Here is a 16932-nt window from a genome sequence, read left to right as displayed (position 1 = left end):
CGTGTTTTTGATCATAAAGTTTTCTGAACAACTCAGTCAGCTGCTTGTTGCAACAGTTACTTACTAACAACAATTTTGTACAACTGAATGGTGTAATTTACAGTTTGCATTCAGTCCTTGGGTTAGTTAAGTCACTCGTCATTGCTTTGCCTTAAGTTTCAGGAGTAAAAGCCAAATATTTCTCAGCTGTTTCTATGGTAAAATGAAATTAAACAGTGTTATAGCAACTGTAGAAAAATATAAATGACCGAAAATCAAGAATGAACAATGGCAAATGTTTATTTTTAATGCCAAATACATATACACATCACCTCGCCAGCACTTCCAGATGGTATGAGCAGTGTTGGCTAATATGACTAAAAGCCTATTATCATATGCAATCACAGAAACTGCAGATCATACAAACCACAAGTTCACCACTATCATATAGCCTGATAACTATTTAAGGAGGTCACCGCGTAACAATCAACGTAGCAAATATTCTCCAAAGACGCAATCGCAAGAACATGCAGTTACTCAAGTAGACTAGTAAGCAGATGTAAAAAGTAACGAAGTACAAATACTTAACTTTTTACTTTCACTCATTACACTCATTCACAGAAATCTGCACTTCTTACATGTTTAAAGCAGGCGCATTACTTTAGTTTAAATCTATTTGGTGACATGATCAATACTGCTGTTTTCAAATGTTTTCTCTAAATGGCCTATCTACACTGAAACATCACTATTTTGTGAAAAAAAAAAACATTGACCTGAATCATTTATTTACTTTCTGTCATTTCTGTGTTTAAATAGAAGCGGTGAGTTTGAGGAGAAGCCTTGTGTTTTTTTTTACTGACATTTGTGGAGGATTTTCACTGATCTTGATTCAATACGATACACAGAATTATGCTCATAATATCTATTTGACTGTGTGAGGATTGCATTTTGTGCTTAGAACTGAGTAAGCCATCTAAAGCTTAGAAAAGTCTTATAAGAAAAGGATCTTGACCCTATGTACAGGTGTTAGGAATAAGTATGAGACAAGTTATTGATCACCTCTTCAGTAGTTCACAGACGGTAAAATTTAGAATACAGAAAGATATGTGCAGTATGGAATTGAATGAACAGTTGAAGATGTATATAGATGAGTGCAATACTGAATTCTGGAGTGGTGTTTGCAAATGCTATTCAGCTTTGTTACTCTGTTAATAAAGTTTATGTGGATCTAAAACTTCCAAAACGTCTGGGCAAATGATTCTGATCTGGTCAAGAAAAAATCCACTACACAATCAAGAAAAAAGTTGGAGTTGTTGCTGTGTGTAACGCTAAAGTTGATGTTCAGATAGCTGGATCACGTCTAATACATTGATGTTTTGTTGAATAGGTCTGTCTTCCCAGTTCACGACCTACCGTTACAGAACAACTCTCACATGAAAAATCTTGTGTCAGTAACAAAACCACCTGCAATCTCCATCCAGTGAATCAGAGGGGAAAAGGTCTGATTACGACAGATACTTTAAACATCAGATGTGCCTCTATGGTCACATCCAAATTTATATGAAATATATATATGAAATATACTTTAGGATTCTTTTTATATAGAAAAATTATACAGATATTCTATTTTGACCAATATATGCTAATAATGCAAGCTGTCCTGCTTTGTCCATTATAGAGGTCAATATCAGTGCCTTATGATGATAGGTCGATCATGATATTGGTTCATTCTGAACGAGTCTTCAATGCGACTGATTTGCTCATTTTCTACTGGACGTGAGTAAGCACATAATCTCAAAGTCTCCATAGGTTATGCACAGGAAACAGAAATTAGTTGTTCATCTCATGAGTCCTCTGGTCCGAATCGTTCGTTTTCTTTTTTGTCACGTTACTCCTGTAGACGCAATGCAATTGGAACTGTAGTCAAAATTTGTGTATGTAGACATTTTATTTCTGATCCAAGGAACTAAATGATTCACTAAATATTTTAATCTTCCCATCACTACTTCACGGCGATTCAACCGACCTAAACACGACACATCTTCCAGCCAATCAGATTCGAGAATAAAGCATCTTTGAATTTTTCATTTTCGCAATATACTTCCATTTGTCGCTTTCTGGTGCGTGAAATGAGGTCAAAATGTGGACACAGGAAGGAAAGATAAAGATCCAAGGAAAAGTAGAAGCTAAAGATGTGGATAAAAAAGGTATTATATAGTTTCGTTAGTTTCCCTAAATAAATAAATGATTTTATTGCTGTTGTTTTTTATCCCGGACAGCAATGAAATTTGAAGACATTGGCGGGAATGAAGAAACAATGCGGGTACATGTAAATAGTAAAATCTGCAAAATCATTGGTCAGGTTTTTATTCAGAAGTTCTCAAAAATGTTCTTCAATTAATGTAAGATTATATGTGACCTAGTGGAAATTACCCTCTGAGAGTTACTGTCATACTGCGTTCAGAAATTACGTAGAGGATTAAAATTGTTTCAGCTTTTCTTTAATGCTATTTGTGAGATTGAAGCTGCGCTGCACTGGGTATAAACACACAATTCCTGTTCTTGCTTGTCTTTAGGAATTATGTAAATTACTAATCCATGTGCGTGAAATGTACCAGTAGCTGTGTGTGTGTGTGTGTGTGTGTGTGTATGTATATATATATATTACATACATACAAACACACACACACACACACACACGCACACTTCTGCACTCACTTGTAAATAATTATAACTTCCTTATCCCTCATTATTACTTTCCTCTACTTTTTCTTCGTTGTTTTTTTTAATAGTCTATTTAATAGTAGAAGCCGAAGAAAGAAAATATTTAATATTGCTGTAGTTTTCCTGGAGCCTCACTTAAGAATTTCATTGTACAAACTGTCACTAACATTTATATATGACAAATAAAACTTGAATTCACTGTATTAAGGATTTTATAGGAAGTAACTGAAGGTGACAAATTATTTTTTTTTAAATGTACTCAATTTATTATTCTTCATGAATAAATTATTTACACAAATCATTATTACAAATCATGTTTATTGGAAATGCTAAAAAAAAAAAAAGACCTGAAAAGTAAAAAATCTAATAAAACGTGTCCTATCTTCTGACAGACTGTTGCAGAGTCTCGTACATGAGCCGCTCCTGTATGGAATAAAGCAAAATTAAAACAAACCCTTCAAACTGCAGCTTCTACTGTGTTTAAAAGCCACATAATAAACAGCAGATAATAACTGGTGCTTCAGAGGCACCAAAGACCGAGAGGATGAGATTAATTGTTATTTGCTTTTCTAAAAGAACAAGAAATCTTGCAAGGACTGAAACATCATCTACTGTACAAAAGCTTTTTTTTTTCTGTGACCACAACAAGCTGACTACAGAACCACCAAAGCAAACTGTAAAAAATAATCAGAAAAACTTTTACATTTAAAAGGAAGTGTGAGAAATGTGGACATTAGAAAGTATTTATACCCTGTGCACCTGGGAACTGGGCTAACTAGTTCACTGAGCACTGGGAGAAAACTTCATATGCACCTTATTACATTCCACAAGGCCATGACTTTTAAAACTTAAGACTCTTATTGCTGGGAATAATTGCCGTGGCTCAAGTGACACACACAAGGTAGGTATGGACTGTACTCATGCAACGTTTCCTCCCATTTTTTTCAAACATGTTAAAAGTGAAAATTCTTTCAGAGCTAGATATCAGTTTTATGAGCTGTAATGCTCTTGTGTTACATGCACTCACCTTTCTGGATACGGATGGGCGCACCTTTATGAAGGCCTCTTCAAAATTTTGCCTGCTTACCCGTATTTTAAAGCCAGAAGTAAATGTATGGCCTGTGTTAAAGAAATATAAAAAAAACAACAACAAATGCTTAGCAAAAAAATAAAAAAATAAAAAAAAAAATCTGAAACTATGACTGTAACTGTATTTAATACAAACATGGACAAATCAGTAACACAGGCAACAAGGATATTTAGTGTCCAGTGGCATAAAATTGCTTATACTGGAACTGTGCCTTCGATTCCAGTGAATGTGAACACAATAAGAGCTGAAACGATTCCTCGAGTAACTCAAGCAATTCGATTACAAAAGATATTTGCCTCGATGCTTCATTTAGTCCATTTAACTACACAGGGAGGATTATTACTGACGCACCAACCGCTAAACCGCTCTGCACAAGGAACAGAAGATGCTGAAGAATGAAAAAAATGGAGGAACAGGGAAAAAACAGCGAGGGGAGAAGATTCATATGGAAGCCAGAATTCCGACTTTTTAAGCCAATCGGGTGGCGTCACCCCCCCCGTAGTGCCAGGAAGCTTTACATGTTTAAAATGAAATTGGCTACAACCAATAGAATCGCATGGTATAAAAGTAATGCTCTGATCTCTGGAGAGAACTCTGTCTAACATGCAGCGAGGCTGGAGGCTGGGAAGCTATATATTGCTGAAATAAAAGAATCGTAAATCCACAGAACCAAGGAAACGTTTAAAAACCTTGTTGTAGTTGACTAGTAAAATTCAAGTTGTGGGCAATGTTCCTTATTCTTACTCAACTGTAAGTGTGCAGCATGCAGAGGTGTGTTTACCTGTGGGTGCTGCGTGAGAGATTAGTTGGGCTCTCAAAGCGTTAACGGAAGCCTCTCTTACTAGCGCAGACAAGTCTGCTCCACTACAACACACACACACACACACACACACACACACACACACACACACACACACACACACACACACACACACACACACACACACACACACACACAAAGAAAAAAAATAAACAGCATAATGCAAAACATAATGACACCACAAAAACTAATGTATTGCATCAGCAAATCTTTAGCAATACAATAAAAGTATGAGCTTCCTAATCCATTCTCACACATCTAATTCTTACGTCTAGAACACTTACGTGAAACAGTCACACCGTTCATCGTGAGCGATATCCTCCAAGTTCACATCTTCATCCAGTTGAGGCCGAGTTCCTCCCTGTAGCAATTCCATGGATTAATCAAAACTTACTTGAAATGAGAGTTTGCTTTACTGTTCTGTACAAGTGGATTATTGCAGCCGCCGTGATAAACAGATACTCACCTTAGTTATTGTAATTAATATAGCGTGTCTGTCTTGTGGTGGAGGCAAACCCACATACAGCATTTTGTCCAGACGTCCAGGTCTTAGTACTGCTGGATCAATGATGTCTAAACCAGAAAAATAATCAGTTATCCTGTTATAAAAGACAAAAATGTATATGCAATTGATCGGCAGCTCTTATTTACCTGGCCGATTGGTGGCGGCCAAGATGAACACCTGGCGGCGCGTCTCCAACCCATCCATCTCCGTTAGTAGCTGGTTCACCACGCGTACGCTGGCTCCAGACTGATCACACAAACAAAACCCATACAATTACATCCTGCTGTTTACATTGGCTGTGGCTTTAAGGTCTACATTTCACTTTTTTTTTGGCACATTGTAAAGCTTTACCTGCTTCATCGACGCATTGAAAGGATTCCCCCAGTTGTTTAATTACCTACCAATGTGACGTTATTGATAAAATCGATAATGAAATTTGTTGTCAACAAATGCTGTTATCGATTAGTTGGGCTGATCAAGTTAAAGTTTAGCGCAAGATAACACGTGTAAAGTGCAAGTCATACAAGGCAGGTGAGCATTTTATATTAAATGCAACAAAGAAAACTGTACCTTTAAATTATGCAAAGTGGAGCTTGTGCGGTATGGAATTACAGTGATGCACGAGCACACGGAAAAAAAAACTGGTGTCATGGATGAAGGTGAAACATCAGAACGTTGCGCAAAATCTGTAGAATCTCATCGTGTGAAAATGGTGTAGTTTAATAAAGTGCTATTGTGTAAACTGTTTGTAACTTCGGGAAAGTCGCACTGGATCTGTTCTGTCGTGACTCGCGAGCAAAAGCTCGCTCGCGACATCGTGATGGGAGTCGATTAAAATGGTGCGAACAAACACTAAATCTAAAAGCAGCAATAAAATCTTTTAAACCTTTTAAAATCTTTAGACACCTGAATATGTTAATGATGTATATTTGATATAATCTACAGTATGTGTAATAAATAGAAAATTAATCTTCTATTACCTCATGGTCAGAACGTCGGGGGCACAGGGCATCAACTTCGTCAAAAAAGATTACACACGGTGCAGAGTTTTTTCCTCTCTGGAACAATTGCCGAACTGCCTTCTCACTTTCACCAACATACTACAGAGTAACATTTAAAAAACATTTAAAAACGCCCCCCAAAAAAAACAGTCAGTAAGAAGTCACAGAATGAGTAAATATATATATTAAAAAAATGTCATGAATGTCAAGAAAAATATATTTACTTATTTAATAGACATTTCACAGGGGCACTAGAGCCAGTGTAAGTAATAAGCAAGAGATTTTCCATACAGTGAATAATAAATCAGGAAAATTAAACCAGTTACTCTGAACATTAGATGTGTCTGAATGGTCAAACGCAAATTTACTTTGGGACCCAAAAATACTTTCTGATTGTCTTCTCGGAGTAAGATGGACAGATGACGCAGAATCAGAGGGTGCACAGCAACACGACACAAAAAAACGTGACAACTGCGGATGATGTCCTGACTCATACCAAACACAATATCCTTAATTACTACTGCACATGTTAATGTTCTTTGTGCTTCTATTGGTTATTATCCTTATAATCATCAAAAAACACTAAGAGTAAAGACGCAATAACTTACAAATCAGCTAATCAAGAAAAATCGCCATTTTGAAAGAAGATAATTGACCTCTGCCCAAACCGGCATGCTAAGGTGAGGATAAATCGTTTAAAAAGCATGCTTCTGTATGCCATGTGGATTTAAACTGGAATGCCAGTCACATAAGTCACCTGTGAAACTCACCATATTTAGTAGCTCGGGCCCCTTGACGGATATAAAATTTAAACCGGACTCATTGGCGACAGCCTGCAAAGAAAGTTTTTAAGTGCCAAGCCTGCAGTTAACCGAACAAAACACACACACACACACACACACACACACACACACACACACACACACATAGATCTAAAGTCTAAAGAGAAAACATCTGTGTACTTTTGCAAGAAGGGTCTTTCCACAGCCTGGAGGTCCAGCAAGCAACACTCCTGCGGGGGCGCTCAATCCCAAAGATTTGAAATGCTCTGGGTGACGTACAGGAGCCTAAACACACACACCCACACACCCACACACCCACATTAACAAATGATTGTCACTAATGTAAATTATGACCATGTTCATGTTCAAAAGAAAGTTCGGATAGGGCCATGTTTTCCACGGTGTAGCATCACAGGATCTGTCTGTATACATCTGGGAACGCAGGAGACCAGTTATTGAAGTTTTGGGAGAAGAATGTTGTCCCATATGTGTCAGGATACAGGATTTATTTTAAGGAGCTGTTTCTCCAATGTTTTTCTAACTATTTAATTTCAATAACATTTACTTTTTCCAGAATTTTGTTGCCGCCTCCCCACTTTTTTGAGACCCGTTGCAGCCATCAAATTCAAAATGACCTTATTTTTATTTAAAAAAAAATTTTCCCCAGTTAAAACTTTTGATACCATTGCATTCTGATTTCACTCAGATTATGGACATTGTCCATCTACTTTGACCTAATGAGTGTTTAAGGGTGCTAATCTTACCAAGATGGCCATTGTGAGTTCTTCACGAATATCTTGGAGTGCGCCGATATCATCCCAGGTGACATCGGGGACTGTGGCGAAGCCTTCGCGTTTCGCAGATGGTTGGACTCGTGCCAGCGACTCCTTGAAGTCGTCCATGACAATGCAGAGATTATTGAGCTGTTCCTCACTCAGAGACTTGCTGTTTCTCAGCAGAGACAGCAGCTGCTCTAGCTCCACCTGCTGGTGGATAGAGAAAAACATCAAGACTTTGATTTGACTGTGTTTAAGAGCCTATTTTATAGGGTTTTATTATATTATATTTGGTTTAACTCTTCCTTCTAAACAGAAAAGTGGAACAAGGGCACTAGTTTTTCCCTTTTACTCATTGCCAAGTGTGTGCATGCATGTGTGTGTGTGTGTGTGTTTAAGATATAAGCACCAGACATGCTTATATCTTTGGGTTTTGCACAAACATCGTCATGGACATCGGTGGCATCCTGACACTCGGTGCTGGTCTTTGGCTGCTGCAGCAGGACCCGGTTGACAGCAGTCATGGCTGCCTCACGGCACAGCGCCATCAGGTCTGCACCAACATAGCCAGGAGTGAGTCGTGCCAGCTGAGTGTAGTCGAAGTCCGCTGACAGCTTCAGCTTCCGACAAAGAGTACGCAAAATTCTGTGGCAGAGGAGAAAAACTAATGTAAAGAAATCTTTACTGGTGGTTGTAATGCAGGTCTAAATGCTACGTACTTGAGTCGTGCTTCTTCATCTGGTATTCCCAGACAGATTTCTCTATCAAAACGGCCTGCCCTTCTCAAAGCCGGATCCAAAGAATCGGGTCGGTTGGTGGCTCCAATAATCACGACCTGTGCTGAAGCGTGTACGGAGTTCAAATCTAAAGAGGAGAAAAAAGTCAGAATTTCATCAGGCGAACTCGCACCGTTAGAAGCTAAATTTGGCATACCCTTAAAATTAAAAAGAATAATTTAGCTAAAGTGTTTTTCAAACATTTTTGATCATTTTTTCAAATTAAATTGCTTGTTTTTACCTAAATTGTTTTTTAAAGAACTTTTTTGCATTAAACTACTAATGACATCGATCAGACATCCTGCAATAATGCAGTATCAGCAGAAAATGCGTCTTCTGAAGAGTCAGATTTGAGAATTTCACAGCTACATAAACGGAAACGAAAACAAGGGTAAAGTAAAGAAAAGTAAAGAGAGTAAGATTAAAGTATTAAAGTTTAAGTTCAAATTGGAGTTAAAGACTTATTTTACTTCTTATCATTTGATCTAAGTATTTACTTTAATCATTAGTTGATCCTCGAAAACACTCACCATCCATACAGGTGAGTAGCTGAGCAACAATCCGTCTCTCCATGTCTTTAGAGGCCACCTCTCTCTTTGGTGCGATGGCATCAATTTCATCAATAAAAAGAATGCAAGGAGCGCTGCTCTGTAGCAGAGGGAAATAAATATTATACAACCCCAAATCCCAAAAAGTTGGGACACTTTAAAAATATTAAATGTTAATAAAAACAAAATGCAATGATTTGCAAATCTCAAACACATTTTTTTTCCACTATAGAACATTGAATACATATAAAATGGTTTAATTGAGGAAATTTACTATTTTAAGGAAAAAATAAGGTCATTTTAAATTTGTTGGCTGCAACACATCTAAATTCATATTGCAATATATCGTATATTCAACTGTTCTATAGATTTTGCATACATTGAAGGACAGAGACTCTAATTGTGGAACAATTTCAGAATGATCACAGATGAGTGAACACTTATGAAAATTTTTTTTTTTTTTCTTTTCCCTGAAACTTGTACATTTCCTCGACGTTTGATGTTTTCTATGCGCTATGATTTGCAAATCAATGCATTCTGTTTTATTTATTTGAATTTGTTCCCCAAAATGATTACTGTTTCACATTTTATCAAACTATTAATATGTAAATGCATATACAATCTATTTCCTAAGTCTGAATGTTCATCTGTATAGTATAGCACCTCATCAGGTGAGTACAGCTTCCAATAAACCCCATGTTTCTGAAATAGGCAACTTGAGCAGGACAAACTGGTTGTTTGAAGATAAACGAATAAATGCAAATTGGAATAAAACACTACAATCTGAAGGCAGCATGTTTTAGATAGCAGTCATGTTGCCTCCTGAGGCGAAGTTACAAATTCATGCTCATCTTTGTAAAGCCGCTTTGCGACAATGTTCATTATTAAAAGCCCTATAAAAATCTAACTAAATAAAATTCAAGCATAACATGAAATGGTGATTATTATTAAACCTCAATTTATTCTCATATACCCACATTTTACACACACACACACACACACACACACACACACACACACACACACACACACACACACACACACACACACACACACACACACACACATATAATTATTATTATTTTTTTTCTTCTTAATGTTGGGTCATGGCCGAAGTGTTTTTCTTTTAATTGAGTTTAACAGTTCACTTACCACAACTTGTTCAAAAAGCTCACGTAGCTTCTGCTCAGATTCTCCTGAAATTCCAGACACCAGCTCTGGAGCAGAGGCCTTCAAAATGGGCAAATCCATTTCCTACAATTACACAGAAAGCTCTATGATCACCAGGCACCACTGCCAAACCTCTCCAACAGGATCCCTTATATAACCATGTATTAGATATAAAATGCACATATTCCACCATTCACCCACAATCAACATGTACAAGAGAAATAAGATTCATTCAGTATCTCCTTTATAAATATATTCAAATGATTTACATATTTACAAAGTTTCAGCAATGCTGAACTTCATAGTCACACCCATAAATTCTGGAAAATGCAAAGCTGAAGAGATTTAAAACTACATAACTGATAGCTAAGCTCTGAATTAATGTCTTCTAACTACAGGATGCGAAATCTTGTAATGCAGTTTATGGCAGTCACATTCACACTTCCTCCTTTTATATGGCAACATTTTTTTCATTGTAAGTGAAAAGCTGATCGTATTCATCCCGATCTTTCCCGCTAACTAACATGAAGCAATACGGACATTCAGAAAATCCTCAGAAAATCATGCATTTTCTGATTTTTTTTTCCATAATACATTTCTGTGTTAATGCTCGTGCAAATAATTCATGAATAAACAATCAGTGAACTTTAATAATCTTCAAATACTGTGTTCCAAATATATATTTTGTGAACCAGCAGTTTGTGATTATAACAAACATTAGCAACATTTAAACCCTCAGCAATATCACCCTTCCTCTTCTGGGTCATACGTCTGGTTAAAACACCTAAAGGACACTTACCCCAGCAACCGCCTGGGCGAGGAGAGTTTTTCCACAGCCGGGTGGCCCATGCAGAAGAAAACCTCGTGGAGGTACCACTCCCAGCTGCTGGTACATTTCAGGGTGACGCACGTGGATTAGTAATTTACATAACTCCTAAAGACAAGCAAGAACAGATATGGCTTTTAATGCTTGATATCAGCCGGTGTGTGTGTGTGTGTGTGTGTGTGTGTGTGTGTGTGTGTGTGTGTGTGTGTGTGTGTGTGTCTTCCAACAGTAATTGGCAGATGGTCATTTCCATTAATCTTACATTATTGAAAGAACATTTATCTTCTAAAACTTTAATATCCTAAAACTAAATGATCACACAGAAATACTGCTTAAATCATACCCGCAGGGTTTCTTCGTTACCGCCAACATCTTCAAACTTTACTGGGGATTGTTGCAGTTCAGGAAGTTTGGTCCGGGCTTAAACAAACAATGACATCATTTTATTCATTGTTTTGTTAGACTAACAAAAACGTACAAACATATTCTATTATTTAAGGAGAAAAATGGAAACCTTTTTTCCCCATGATGCTTTGCTCAATTTCAGCGTCTACGCCTTTCATTTCTTTTTCTCTCCGGACTTTTCTTTTTTCATTTTTCTTCCTCTTTGGTGGCTTCTTTTCAGACTCCAGCGGATTCTTCTCATGCTCCAGCACGGACAAATCCCCCTCTTTCTGCCATTTCATACACATATACAAAGCACATGAATAAGCCGTGTAGAAATAATAAAATCAAATTTCTTCAAATACAAATTAAACATTCTTTGACACGTCCCTGTATGACCGGGTCCCTCTTTAAGGGCTGCATTTCTTTTGTTAGACATTAATTCAGAACATTTTTGTTCTGTTTATTTCCTTATAAACTATAACCATAGTCACAATTACACACAGACTGATAACTTATTGAGCTAATGGATATTTTCGTTCTACAATTTATTCAGTATCACACTATGGGAGAGGCTCAGGTGTGAGTTTTGGAGATAATTACGAGTGGCAGAGGCAAAACTCCTTGATATCTGCAGTGATTGGTTTTGCCACACGGTCAGACACGGTGTAATTGGTGCTTTCGAAATTGGTCATGACTTCTCAAATTGAGATATGAAACAAATGAGAAAGAACCATGGTTATGATAAGAAATGAAAAATTTGGTTTAACTTACACAGTGAATGTGGAATATAATGAATAAATATATATATATATATATACGCACACACACACACAGATATATACACACATACTGTATATATATCCATATGTAAAATAAGGAACCTAAATTTAAATTTCAATTCTGGCAACTTACAATGTTATAAGCAGAATAACACACAGCAAAGTGTGTACTACATGAATTAATACACTCTGCTTCAGGCCATGCACACCTACTGCTCTAACAAACAAACCCACACACAATATATATATAAAATAACATTCAAACACACATTGGCTGCAGGACTGGCAGGCTCCTCACACAGATCAATTAAGATGTTTTCCTGATCTTTTCTTCCCGTCTTATCAATAAACCAGCCGCCTGCAGACACAGCGGTGGTGGACTGATGAGGGGTACTTTTACTGCTGCCCTCGGCTGATGAACCCTTCTGAGAGGCTGGATTTGGGCTGCTGGTGCTCTGCTCCATCGAAGCTGCTCCATTCTCTGGGTTCCCCTTGCAGTACAGGGACATCAGTGAGTTGTTCATGTGATTAGTGGTCTATTAATAGGGAAATAAATATTTGTGCGATTATTTAAACTATAATAATGAGCAATTCTTATGTAAATAGCAACTTAAAAAAAAAAGGACTTTTTTGAATTTACAAACAGCATCTAAACAAAATCAGGGAAAAAGACAAGTAAGAAAGAAAAAGACAACTTGACTTAACTCTAACAATCCTGATTGCTTTTTTCAGGCGTAAACCGTATCACAAAACCTTGCATTATTCATCCAATGGATTTATCCTTATATGTAAGTGTAAACATCATTATATCATGTAAAAATGCATTGGAAATAAAATGCATTGTGATATATATACACTGGACATTACCATATCAAATTTATCGTTCAAGATTAATTATAGTTCAAGACCACACACCTCATTTTCAGAGATTTCTTCTTCGCTGTCTGTGCTGTCACTCAGCACACTGCTGTCCTCACTAAAAAAATTAATAAAAAAGATGAGAGAGAGAGAAAGTCAACATCAAAAAGTAACATTAGTTTCCTGTAAAGGCATTACCAGGGCTTTAATTAAAATCATGTATATTTCACTCAATGCGAAATATAGTGGCGCACCACATGATCTTAGCACAGCGTTTCACCACCAATTAGATATACAGCCAGTAATGTTTACAAAATTGGTTTTAAGACCATTTATAGAGAACACGTCTTACCCATCATCCTCTTTAATTCTTGCTCTTTTAGCCAAGTGTTTGTCTTCCATAGGGGACAGTCCAGACTCGTTACATATCACTGTGTGCACTATACAAAAAAATAATAATAATAAATAAATAAATAAATAAATAAATAAATAAATAAAATATATAATAAAAATAATAATAAATATATATATATATATATATATATATATATATATATATATATATATATATATATATATATATATATATACATATATATATATATATATATATACATATATATATATATATATATATACATATATATATATATATATATATACATATATATATATATATATATATATATATATATATATGTATAAACCCGAACATATTATAAAGATGTTATAAAAGACAAATAATGCAAAATACTCCATGTATATATAAACATAGCTTCACAAACATATGCTTTACAGGGAATAAAGATCTTCTGCTATAGAGCTCTGACCTCAACCCTGCACCCCAGGCCTCCTCACCTCACCCACATCAGAAGCGGGCTTTACTTACACACTTGTGGCTGAATGAGCACAAATCTCCACAAACACACTAGAAAATCTTTCCAGAAGAGTGAAGGTTAAAATTAAATGTGAAATAAAATTGAAAAAAAAAAGCACGGTGGTCAGGTGTCCACAAACTTCTGTGTATATGATTGTATAATATTTGTAATGAATATAATGAATGGAATTTCTGAGCCACCCAGATGTGGATTTTAAATTTGATTCCTCTCAAGGTTTCTTCCTCATGCCCCCTTGAGGATTTTTTTTTTCTTGCCACAGTTAAAACTGGCTCACTCATGAGGGATAAACTTATAAGGGATAAAGTTATAGGTAGTGCATTCGTATTTTATAACCTCTTTTTCTTTGTATTATGTCCAGGTGTTAAAAACCCTACAGAAAGAAAACTGAATTTAAGTGACTTATTGTGGTGAAATGTTGGCTGTATCTTAAGTCATGGTAAAAACAGAGCCCAAATGAATCCACGTGAAAGGCTGGATTGAATTCACCTTTTTCCACTTGTATCCTAAACGCTGTTTTGTTCCTTCTGCCATAATCTAATCTGTTAAATCAAAAAAACAAAAAACAAAAAACAATAAAACATGGCAGTTTTTCTCATAAATCTGTTAGTATGTAAGAACAGAACGGTTAATCGTTTCTCACCGATACTGTCGCTGAAGGTCTGCGGCCATTTCAGCAACATCAACGTACTGCCTATTGCTGGATTTCAGATACTGTACAAATTTAAATACAGAATGATACAATTTCCGTTCATCGGTTCTATAAAACTCAGACCAGAATGTAATACTTTCATTACAGACGTTCTGCATCTCGCACACATCTAAACGTGCACGTACAGAATGGGTGCTAGGAGCGGTCAAGAATGCTTTTGAATCATGTCCCTTATTCAAACACTCGTTAAACAAGTAAAGGCATAATCAATCCAAAGAAAAAGTGTACAGTAAAATGACTTGAGAATGAATAAATATAATTAATATTCTCACTGCAACTGCACCTCAGCAAAGAGGTGGAGAAGGTGGAGGAGTTCAGGTACCTGGGGTTTAACAGTGCAAAGTAATGGAGAGTGTGTTAGAGAAGTGAAGAAAAGAGTGCAGGCAGGGTGGAGTGGGTGGAGAAGAGTGATAGCAGGAGTGATTTGTGATAGAAGAGTATCTGTGAGAGTGAAAGGGAAAGTTTATAGGACTGTGGTGAGACCTGAGATGTTGTATGGATTAGAGACAGTGGCATTGAGTAAAAGACAGAAGATGGAGCTGGAGGTAGCAGAGCTGAAGATGTTAAGGTTTTTGTTGAGAGTGACAAAGATGGACAAGATTAGAAATGAGTTTATTAGAGGGACAGTGCATGTAGGACGTTTTGGAGACAAGGTGAGGGATGCGAGATTGAGATGGTTTGGACATGTACAGAGGAGGGACATGGTGTACATGGGAAGAAGGATAAAGGATGGAGCCACCAGAAAGGAGGAGGTTTATGGATGTGGTGAAGGAAGACATGCAGGGAGTTTGTTTAAAAGAGGCAGATGTAGATGTATGGAGACGGATGATGCGCTTTAGCGCCCCCTAAAGGTGGCAGCCGAAGGAAGAATAAGGAGAATATAATAATAATGTAGTAATAATAGGAGTAATATATTTTGGAGCACCGTGGACATTAATCCACATCAACAAACATATAAAGAAAACGCCGTAATGACGCGTTTACATTATTTTTAATCGCTCACATCACCAATACCGTAAGTGCACGATTAGACGCTCATAACAAAAACTAAAAAAAAGTGCGACTGACTTGACCACAGTGTTTATTATCCATGATGCTGCTTTTAGAAAATGCTCTTGTGAATACACAAAACAATTAAACACCGATCGCGAGAAAACAATGTTTGTTATGAAATTAAGAAAGTAAGAAATATTATTAAAAAAAAAACATGAAAATACATGTCAGATCATGTAACAGTCCAAATATCTAAAATCTACACATACTGTATGAACCATTTCAGTATCTCGCTTGGTGTAATTATTAAATAAAATAGATATTATATAAATATTTCCTAGCTCACCTGCTCAACTCTCTGTTTGAGTCGCTGGTCCATGTAGCCACCACTTCTGCTCTTCATAGTGTTCTTCTATTAAACCTTTACAAAGATCTAAATTAGTTTGATGTGATTCAACACGTCAAACGTGGACGATTTTAATTCTTCAATATTGTACACTGTGCGCTTGAGAGCTGCCATGTGCAAACCTTCTTCACTTGTATTTAAAAAAACATGTAGACTAATATATAAATGTCCACACTGCCCCCTGCTGGACTGGAGTCATTAAGGACTTTGCTGCAATGAAGTCGAGGCGTGTTCAGTTCTGAGATTTGAGTTCTGTGCATTCGGAAAATGTATCAAGTTTATTGCAAATTTTTATTGATTTGCACTTTGTGAAATTGTTTTCTGTTTCTTCTAGTGACTGTTAATCAAATGTGTTTGTTATTTGTTATCACAATTTATTTACTACTTATTTATGTTGTTATATTATAGTAAAGTTCTGCATTTTCTGAATTTTTTAGTTGTGGGTGAGTGGGTGGGGGTGAAAATCTCAAATCTTGCTTAGGACAGCAACAGAGCCAGGGCCCGTAGTGATGTACACTTTCTAAAACATTCAGCTGGATAAACCCTTTGCAGTATTCTGTAAGACAAATTATATACTTTTGTAATTTGTGCAAAATGTATTTGGTATTTTTCAAATGCTTTGTCCCAATAAATATGAACAAATAATGTGAAAAAAACGTAAGGATTTTTAGGTTATGATGACTTTCTATAGGCATTCTATTTGACTCTGTCCTTTTCAACCAAAGTGATCACTATAGAAAACTGCAAGAAACTTGTTTTAGATCACGCATGGAGTCATAATGGGTTCATCAAGAAAAGGCCACTTCTACCTGAAAGGCTACAATAAATTTATAATGCCTCAGAGAGACAACATCTATGATGAAATTTTGCAATGGCTGCCCCATACAGATACAGATCAACACAG

The 16932-nt window shown here is 36.4% G+C and overlaps 1 protein-coding gene across 3 annotated transcripts; it reads right to left on the bottom strand.

Annotated features, from left to right (window-relative positions):
- Positions 1–2945: 2945 nt before the first annotated feature.
- On the bottom strand, positions 2946–16183 carry nvl (nuclear VCP like). 3 transcript variants are annotated; one of them, XM_083532824.1, is made up of 23 exons: positions 15969–16183; positions 14561–14631; positions 14407–14459; positions 13374–13461; positions 13079–13139; positions 12433–12699; positions 11512–11671; positions 11341–11417; positions 10971–11105; positions 10154–10255; positions 8984–9101; positions 8397–8541; positions 8121–8322; positions 7666–7887; positions 7082–7186; positions 6890–6952; positions 6099–6218; positions 5265–5364; positions 5080–5186; positions 4898–4974; positions 4575–4657; positions 3731–3822; positions 2946–3126 (listed from the first exon to the last, which is right to left on the bottom strand). In XM_083532824.1, exons 1-23 carry the CDS (start codon positions 16023–16025, stop codon positions 3082–3084), a joined length of 2550 nt encoding a protein of 849 aa, XP_083388950.1. In that variant the 5' UTR covers positions 16026–16183; the 3' UTR covers positions 2946–3081. The 3 variants fall into 3 exon arrangements, with proteins under 3 accessions (XP_083388950.1, XP_083388951.1, XP_083388952.1); XM_083532825.1 differs by having other exon boundaries at positions 7666–7884; XM_083532826.1 differs by having other exon boundaries at positions 11512–11665; positions 15969–16182.
- Between the last annotated feature and the right edge of the window lie 749 nt (positions 16184–16932).

Source organism: Silurus aristotelis (genome assembly GCF_946808225.1).
Source record: "Silurus aristotelis genome assembly, chromosome: 27".
Classification (NCBI taxonomy): domain Eukaryota; kingdom Metazoa; phylum Chordata; class Actinopteri; order Siluriformes; family Siluridae; genus Silurus; species Silurus aristotelis.
This window is presented reverse-complemented; position numbering and strand designations above follow the sequence as displayed.

Excerpts from the sequence above, each read along its gene's own strand:
- nvl (XM_083532824.1), bottom strand. The coding sequence starts at position 16,025 with ATGAAGAGCAGAAGTGGTGGCTACATGGACCAGCGACTCAAACAGAGA. Across the intron at positions 11,672-12,432 it reads CTGCCAGTCCTGCAGCCAAT|AAAGAGGGGGATTTGTCCGT; the intron begins GTGTGTTTGAAT and ends ATGAAATGGCAG. Across the intron at positions 4,658-4,897 it reads GAACGGTGTGACTGTTTCAC|TGGAGCAGACTTGTCTGCGC; the intron begins GTAAGTGTTCTA and ends TGTGTGTTGTAG.